Source organism: Arabidopsis lyrata (assembly GCF_000004255.2).
Source record: "Arabidopsis lyrata subsp. lyrata unplaced genomic scaffold ARALYscaffold_8, whole genome shotgun sequence".
In the NCBI taxonomy this organism is placed as follows: Eukaryota; Viridiplantae; Streptophyta; class Magnoliopsida; order Brassicales; family Brassicaceae; genus Arabidopsis; species Arabidopsis lyrata.
In genome coordinates, this window is record NW_003302548.1 from 2,371,369 (window position 1) to 2,380,444 (window position 9,076).

Genomic DNA, 9,076 nt, shown 5'->3' on the forward strand with positions numbered 1-9,076 from the left:
TATTGACTTGTATTTATTTGAGTTTGAGGGTTAACTTGCAAAAAATAATTACTTAGAGGGTTTTTTTGAACAAAACCCTTTAAAATTGAGTCATTATTAACTTCCAATTCGGCCCAACAATTATTTGACTTGACTAATGGGCCAGTGACTTACGGTTTTGGTAAACCATGTTTTGAATTACCAAACAGTAATCTATATATATATATATATATATATAATGGGAGAGTTTTCTCTCCATATAGGGTATCCATATCAATATCTATGTCATCATAATTTATTTTTTGTGGGCTACACATATTTTATTTATTAAAACAAAAACATTAAAACAAAAACTAATTCACACATTAAATAAAAACAATAATTGAGCGTCAAGCTCAACGTTGCTCCTCCTTCTATAGAGTTTAAGGGTCTACTTAGCTTAAAGTAACTATTCCTATTCTAATCTACAGTAACTCGATTTACTTGAAGTTTCTCATTGCGACGGTTTGTTGTTGTGCACCATCAACGACAACAAGAGCTCGTGGTTTGGATTCCATGTTCGGGGAGAACCTGGTGGATCCAACACAAAACTGGTTACATGAGGTACTCTACGCTTGCTCTAGGTTACGTAAACGACAAATCTTACCATAGCTACAAAATCTTGAAGTGTTCGAGGCGGCGGCTCCAAATTTGTTAATACGTAGGTCTGAAATATATGAGTTTAGGCTGTCAAAAAGAGTTTAGTTATGGCTCATGCAAGGTTCTTGATGAAAGCGGCAATATCGACTATGAATTGCTTGGTAAAGGTGTGTCTTTGAAGGGAAATACTTACTGGTGTGCTCCGGATATAGCTAGAACACATAAGCGATAAATTGTTACTCAGTCTTGATTTTACAGCAAGAGAGATTTAGACGTATATGTGTATTCTGCAAATTCAAATGATGGTCACGTGGCTCTATCAGTTCTTAGAGAAGAAAAACTCTCACTGTTAAATATGATACTGAAGTTGCGTTGCAGTGGACCAAATCCTTTACAATGGATGCACCCATTGGCAGTAAGCTTCCTCCATATTTCGTCAGTTTTGTATTCGACGAGGAAAAAAAAGTGGTTGTGTTCTGATCAAATTCTTGAAAAAATGGTATACATTCTTAGAGAGGATGATAAATATATCAGAAAATTCCCTTACCCAGAATATGCAAAAGAATCATGGTGGCTGGATTAATCTTTCATAGTATTTGTAAACAAACCCTTTATTTTTATTTATGTTCCAAGTTTGGTTCAAATCCAGCAAGGTACAAGCTAGAGGCAAAAGAAAACTACGAAACAAGAGTCAGAAAAAAATAAGCAAGTGATTTCTTGTGGTTCCGCCTTTTTTTTTTTTTTTTACCGACGGTTACAATGAATTGATAAATTATATTACTTTGATTCCTTTCTTCTTTGCATTACATTCAACTTTTTTTTTTTTTTGGTTTTAACCGTTTGTTAAATTTTGTCAACTCTAAGACTGCAAGTCTTACGTATATTCCAAGTAACGCAACATCCTGATAGGTAATTTATGAGAGACAAATAACGTAATAAATAAGGAAACATGATTTGATCATAAAACTTAAAATGTCTCTATTAAAACAAGGAGCATTGGGCGGTTGAAAGATCTAATAATGCCAATAATGAACTTTGATACTATATAAAAGTCAATATTATAAGTTTGTGAGACTGTCCAAGTGGGATTTTAAACCACTATTTGCGATTAGCCATCTCAGTAATTAACATTTTTTCCATCTATTAATTAATATTTTTAAATTCTAATATTTTATATACTAAATATTAATTAAAAAAAAAGAAATAAGACAAATGTAAAGTATAGATTTCAATATTATCTTTGGTTATATTTTACCAGAATTCCTTTTTCTAATAAAATTTGATGCAATATTTTTCAAATTAAAAGGTCATATAAAAAACCCGATTAATATTTTTAAGAAATAAAAAGAATTTATCTTAAAAGTCTATATACAATATATCTATATATATATTATATTATAAAAGTTTAGTCTATAAACTTCTGAGACTGTCCACGTCGGATTTTAAACGACCAATCGCGTTTAGCCATCTCAATAATTAATATTTTTTTATTATGATAATCGTCTATGGCAAAATCATTGTAAAGAAGAAAGAAAATTGTAGACAACAAGATAAATTTTGAAATTATGGAAATAGTTCTAAATATAATCATGTGTTATTAAAAACATTATATAAAATGATCAAATTGTTAAGTTTTTATTTTGTTAAAGATTTTTAAATTTATAAAAAATATATATAAAATATTAAAAATTCTGAATATAATTTTTGTTATCAAAATACATAAAATAAAAATAATCAAAATTTTAATGTTATTTAAAATTTTTATTAATTTAAAAAACAAAAATATTTATAAAAAAATAATCGGTCATTATTAGTCTCACTAAATAAATTAGAAGCTATAAAACTACGTCGGTAAATTAATTATATTGTCAAATTTTAAATATAGTTTATGTGGCCAACTGTTACGATCGCTTTTTCTTGTGTGTGACTCATTCGACATTACATCCACACCTAATGGATCTAACTTTCCTCCATCCCAAATGATGTATTCCGTGGAGATCAACCTCTATGTTACTTGCAGGTCTATATAACCACTTAATATATTATGGTTTTATTTGTTAGATTGTTTGTCATATGAAACTGAAAGTAGTTTTTATTGTTTTGGTGAAAATAGTTTTTATATTAGGCTTCTAAAAGAGTCTGGCTAAGTTTGTGAATGGTAGATGTGCTAATTAGAACAGAGAATGAAACAAAGACATTGAATACTTGAAAAAAGATAGAAAGAGTTATAGCTCTCGAAAATAAATTGTAAAAACGGATATTCACATACATATTGAAAAGAATGTGAGAAAAAATGAGTTGTTAAAAAAAAAGGTATAGATAAGCTTATGAGTATACTTTTGTATACTCATAAGCTATCTATACCTAAGTTATATTAACTAATGCAGTGAAGATAGACAAAAAAAATAGTGAATTTGCGATACCAGAATGAAAAAGTCGTCGACGTTAGTCTCCGTAAAACAATTTATTTCGTGAGATTCAATCAAAATGTTGTACGTGAAAAAATATGATTATCCAAAATATCTAAAGCTAAAGAGAGAGCTATTAAACAAAAAATGATGTACTTTTAATAAATGTTGTAAAATCCTAAAAGTTGTATTAGAGTTTTTTTAAGTTGTATATTTTAATTGAACTATTTATCATGGTAATTTTAAAATTCAAGAATTTAAACTATTAACAATAAGTAGAAATATAAAAAAATATATTTATAATTTTTTAATAAATATCATTAGTCACACAAAAATTTATTAAAATTTCTAAAAATAAACCCACGCGTAGCGTGGGTTCAGAACCTAGTGAAATATACAAAAGGGCAAACATATTTTGTGATGGATTCATTTTTAAAAATACATATCTTTATGTTTCATATAGACAAAAAAAATATATATATTAATTTATATGAATATATGAATAATTTATATGAATAATTTAGTTGCCTTAACAAATATTTAATTTACAAGTTATTCAATTTCATACTCTTTCAAATTTGTATTATAACTTTTACACACATAACTTCTCCAACAGTTCAAATTATTTGTTATGCACCAAACTATATATTTTTAAAAATATATAAATTATTTTTGTTATGCTAAATTATTTTTAAAACACAACTTTCAATTCTAAATTAATAATTAAACAGAAAATACAAACTTATGCACTAAACTATTTTTTAAACATAAAACATAATTTTTCAATTATTATGATAAAATTATGATATAAATACTATTATATTATTCATTAACACAACAAAAATATATTAATACAAACTTTATGCAAAAGGTATATTAAAGTATACCAACCGCACAACTGTGCGGATCATGATCTAGTTCATAATTAATATACATAGTTTTCAAAATAATATTTAGAGAATAAGGTTTAAAATCTTGATTGTAAACCTAAACATTATTCATTATCAATGAAATATTTATATTTTTTAGCAAAAAGAAAAGAAAAAAAAAAGTGAAGAAAGGTAAATATGGATATTTTCCAAAATTTTGTTTTGTAAATGAAATATACAAAAGGGCAAACATATTTTGTGATGGATTACATATCTTTATGTTTCATATAGACAAAAATATATATATATATATTAGAGATGAGTGCGGATAAAGGTTTTCTGAAAAGTTATATTTATTATTATTGTGAAATTAATGATGTAAAACATACACATTTGAAACTTTGAGTAGTAAAAAGAAAGTTTTGAATAGTTGGTGTACTTTTAAGGAAATCTAAATAATTATGTGTACTACTCGTCTATGAAAAAAAGTCTCTAGAGTTGCAAGTCAACTAGCAAGGGCCTCTGTGTAATCTTTTTTCCAAACAAACTAGAAACAGTTTTTTTCCGGCCATGGCTGGATCTTCCTCACCCGAAGAAATGCCACCACAACATCAAGTGTTCATTCATTTCCGTGGCCGGGATTTGCGTTATGGATTCGTGAGCCATCTTGAGAAGATCTTGAAAGATCATAAAATTGAGGTCTTTGTCGACAGCGGTGAAGACAGAGGCGAACACCTAGAAAATCTATTGACGAGGATAGAGGAATCGCGAATCGCTCTGGCTATCTTCTCTGAGAATTACACCGAATCAGAATGGTGCTTGAGAGAGCTAGCGAAGATCAAGGATTGTGTGGATCAAAAAAGACTCGTGGCTATTCCCATCTACTACAAAGTGGATCGATACTCCGTGAAATACTTGACGGAAAAGTTTGGTGATGCATTCAGGGAGCTGGCCAAGGATGATCTGAGGAAGAAAGAGTGGAAACAAGCTCTGCAGTCAATTGTCAACAGAATCGGCTTCATGGTGGACGAGAAAAGGTAACTGATTTTGCCCAAGGGCTTGAGAATTAACCAAAATCTCGACCTTTGAATATTGTAAAGGTTGACAGTAGAGATTCATGGAATTCAGGAAAGTAAAAGTTATTTTTCCGAACTCGTATTGCAGCAACGAGAACGAAATTCTCAACGAAATCGTCAAGGCGGTTAAGTTTGTGCTGAACAGAATTCCATCGGAGGGAAGCCAAAAGGCTTATGCGGATCCATCAGAAAATAACGACACTCAAACTTCCTCAGGAGGCGAAAAGGATAAGACTTTTGGAATCAAACAAAGACTGAGTGAATTGAAAGAGAAGTTGGAACTCAATAAACTTAGAAGTCAGCTAGGAATTATAATAGGTTGTCTTTTGCTTCTCTTTTTTGTTCTGCAACAAATTGCTTATATGAGCACACGTTTAATGTAAGTACTATTTTTGCAAAAGACTTACAATTTTCATTTGCTACTTGGTTTTCTTAGAATTCTATTGTTGGAATAGAGACTTGACGACCAATTTGTTTTCTCTCACTTTCTTACCAGTGGTGAGGGCGTTGCCATCGACAGAATTGCGGTGAATTTACAAAAAATGCCGGAGTACATTCCTGCAGATGGAACAGAGAATCCAAGAGACACATATACTGAAATTCGTACTGATAAATATGAAGCAAAGCCTGAGAGATCTTCTTCTGCCGCTAGATTGAATGCCGATTTCCTTGACAGGTGACCTATGGAGACACTTTGTTTTTTCTAAACACTTTGTCTTTAAAAAATTAACCATATGTTATCTCTTTTGGTGTGAAGAACTTTCACCAACTCGCGAATGGACGGTAAATTCAAGCCACCGAATATTCAAGTTTTCATCAATTTCCGCGGAGATCAGTTGCGCAACAATTTCGTCGGATATCTCAGGCATGCACTTCGGATTAGTAAGATCAACGTGTTCATAGACAATGAGGAGCAAAGAGGTGAAGACCTCAACACTCTTTTCAAGAGGATCGAAGAATCTCAGATTGCCATAGTTGTGTTTTCGAGTAGGTACACAGAATCAAAATGGTGCTTGGATGAGCTTGTTAAGATTAAAGAACGTGTGGACCAAGGCCTTCTCAAGGTATGATCAATAAACATTGGATATACCTCTATATATCTTATTTAGGAAAAGAAATTGATTTAAGATCTATACCAATGTTATTACTTACTATTGAAGGTGCAGATTATACATCTTTTGACACATATTACTAACATTGGGAATATCGTTACTCTCTATCACAAGGTGCTTCCTATCTTCTACAAGGTGACTCCAACCAATGTGAAAAGACTTAAGGGAGAGTTTGGTGACCATTTCAGAGATATAGAATACATGTACAAGTCTGACGAACCTATGATAAAGCAATGGAAAGAGGCGATCGTGTTTGTCTCCCATAAGTTTGCCCTGACTTTGGATGAAAAAAGGTACGAATGTCAATTCATACTTTTAATTCTATGTTTTATTGAGAGGCGAAAGAAATCTCTAATCTAGAAACAAAATTTTGACATATTTCAACATTGTATATGCATTTACTTAATTAGTTCATCGAAAATGTTAACGTATTGTTAGATCTGATTAAATTCATCGAAGTCGTGCAACTTTTTTATGTGTATGTGCACGCTCATGTGTCAACTTTGAAAGAACTCATCTCGACCTTTTTTTAAACAAGTGTAGTAGCTTATTGGAGATTGATTTCGTTGAAACTATCGTCAAGGAGGTCTTGAAAATGCTACAAGCCATATGCAAAGTGGAAAGTGGCCAATCCTCTTTTTGTGTGGAGAAAGCCTGAAGCTCAATTTTGATGGTAAAGAATCACACATGAAGATCACCAAAACGTTGGTTTATTTACTTCAGCAGAGTAATTTATTAGTATCATTAAATTATTGAGTTAAGGATTCTGGTTATGTCTCATTGAAAAAAATGTTTCTTTATAAGTAAAAACTTGAGAGCTCCTGAAATTGTTTGTCATTTTACCAAAAGTCTGATCATTGATTCTTTGAATGATATTGGGGTTAGCTTCGTTTTGAAGTACCACAGTTATATCTAGTAATGTTAATATGGGCGGACCCAGCCCGTTTAAGCCCGACCCGTTTAAATCCGGCCCGTTTAACATAATATGGTGCTGAGTGACTCAACCATCACGAACCAACAAAAAGACAAATAAACCCCATATCTTTTCTTTTTAATCTGTTTAAATTTAGACATGATTAACAACTGTTGATTCTTGTGGCTGGTTCGATCTTCAAAGGTAAAAAATCAAGTGAAGGTTATGTTGCCTCCTGTTGTTGTCTTTATAATCTTAGAACTATACTTCTCTTCTATTCTAATTTTTGCAATAGATTTCCACCTCTGTGTTTTTCATCCTTGTATTTCTCTTCTCGATGCAGTAAAGAAATTTAAGTTAAATGCTCTCACCTAAGTTTAACAGAATTTTATGAACGATGTAGGATACATTTGTATTGGGCCTCATATTTTTGAGGCCCAAATTTCCAAATTTTTTTTTTTTAAGGCTCCAAAATTAGCAAAAAAAATTTTCAAAATTAGTAAAAAGACCTCATAATTAATAAAAATACTCTATAATTAGTAAAAAAATCTCATAATTAATAAACAATGTCCAAAAATTAAAAAAAATTAATAAATAAAATTATGAATGTCTCATAATTAACAAAAAAAAAAACAAAAAGTAGTAGTTTTTATTTTTTAAAAAGCCCCAATTTTTTTTTGTATTTGGCCCCAGAACTATTGAAAGCTTTGTAAGGAACTATTGAAAGCTTTGTAAGGAACATCATTTTAATGTCTCATAATTCATCTTTCCACTATGGATTCTGGCTGCTAATATGCAGACTACATTCTGCCTGCAAGTTAAGCCTCATCTACGAGTGTGTGTGTCGATCAGGCTGTCTCCACCTGGCCTCAGCCGTAGGAGACTTAAAGGTTTTCCGACTAGACCAGGCCTAAATTTTTTAGTCTAATAAATATGACGCACAAGCAAGAACTAATAATAAATATGACGCACAAGCAAGAACTAACACATGATTAGAAAAACAGACACCCAAATTATGTGCCAAATCAAACATATGATTTTGAATCTTACAACATAACATCATTGGAAAAACTGAAAATTTACATTTTTATGGAACAGTGACTCGAAAACAGAACAAATTTATAGTCATGCAAGACAAGAGACATTAAAGAAGACTTCAGATATACACTGAATTTGGTCTGCTGAAATGAAAAACGAAATATTTACTGATTGCGTAAACAAGTCAAGTTCTTACCACTTTTGGATTTCATATGAGTGTTTGACAAGAAACAGTCAAAAGACTTGAGATGTTTACTGATTGCAGGTGACAGGAATTAGGACGTCTCCTCCTTGAGCTTTGTGAACATCAAATTCTCCAAAGGACGGATCTTGAACACATCATATTCTAAATTTAGATTAGTCAACCCCCGCTGAAGACTTTGGCTCATCTCGAGTGCTTTTTGACATATCTTTCTTTTAAATGTAGGCGGTGATTCTACCAAGTCTGGATTTGTTATCCTTCCTTGGCTACTTTGGAAGCTTCTGAGTTTCAGGAAGTCTAAGATATGGGGCTCAGGTGTTTGTAAAACGGGTTTTCGCTGATTGTCTAAGAATTCGTGTAAACTCTTAACAAATAGTGTGACCGGAGGAAAGATGGTCTTAATGGATGATACCTCGAATTTCAATTCGACATTAGATGGAAATTCTGGGAAACTTTGGACTTGTGTGCAACCAGAGAGATCAACGACTCTAAGTTGATGCAACTGATGAATGTCAGGGAATCTTTTCAAGTTCTTACAGCCGCAAAGATCAAGTTTCTCAAGGTTTCGAGCTTCTGAAAGTTCATCAACTTCAAGCAGATTCTGTGAATGGCGCAGGTTGATCCTCTTCAGCATCTTGAGGTTCTGAAAATAAAGAGAAACACAGTTGAAGTAATTGGCTAAAGGAATAACAGAGAAGGTACTACTTTTCATTTGAGTCTACTTACTTTGGTTCCTTTCCAAAGTGTTTGGAGTTGGCTGTAAGGCATATTCTTAGGTTACTCAAGGTCCCCCTCGTATTTTAAGCTGCAGCTGCCGTCCTCGGGGTCTTTTTTGACTCC

At 31.8% G+C, this 9,076-nt stretch overlaps 1 protein-coding gene and 1 long non-coding RNA gene across 4 annotated transcripts in view; one reads left to right on the forward strand and one right to left on the reverse strand.

The window, feature by feature from the left end:
* The first annotated feature begins 4,368 nt into the window (after window positions 1–4,368).
* Window positions 4,369–9,076, forward strand: part of LOC9299591 — a 5,727-nt gene continuing 1,019 nt past the window's right edge. Inside the window, exons 1-6 of one of the 3 annotated variants that reach the window (XM_021013376.1) lie at window positions 4,369–4,932; window positions 5,060–5,350; window positions 5,468–5,647; window positions 5,729–6,035; window positions 6,198–6,376; window positions 6,627–6,925. In XM_021013376.1, the coding sequence (XP_020869035.1) occupies window positions 4,466–4,932; window positions 5,060–5,350; window positions 5,468–5,647; window positions 5,729–6,035; window positions 6,198–6,376; window positions 6,627–6,741 (1,539 nt within the window). In that variant the 5' untranslated portion in view covers window positions 4,369–4,465 and the 3' untranslated portion in view covers window positions 6,742–6,925. Of the gene's footprint in view, window positions 4,933–5,059; window positions 5,351–5,467; window positions 5,648–5,728; window positions 6,036–6,197; window positions 6,377–6,621; window positions 6,926–9,076 lie in introns of those variants that run through there. The other 2 variants (XM_021013388.1, XM_021013382.1) reach the window with 2 other exon arrangements.
* LOC9299592 lies at window positions 7,962–9,007 on the reverse strand. Its single transcript, XR_002329429.1, has 3 exons — window positions 8,963–9,007; window positions 8,231–8,879; window positions 7,962–7,977 (listed from the first exon to the last, which is right to left on the reverse strand). It is a non-coding gene; the product is annotated as an uncharacterized LOC9299592 (long non-coding RNA).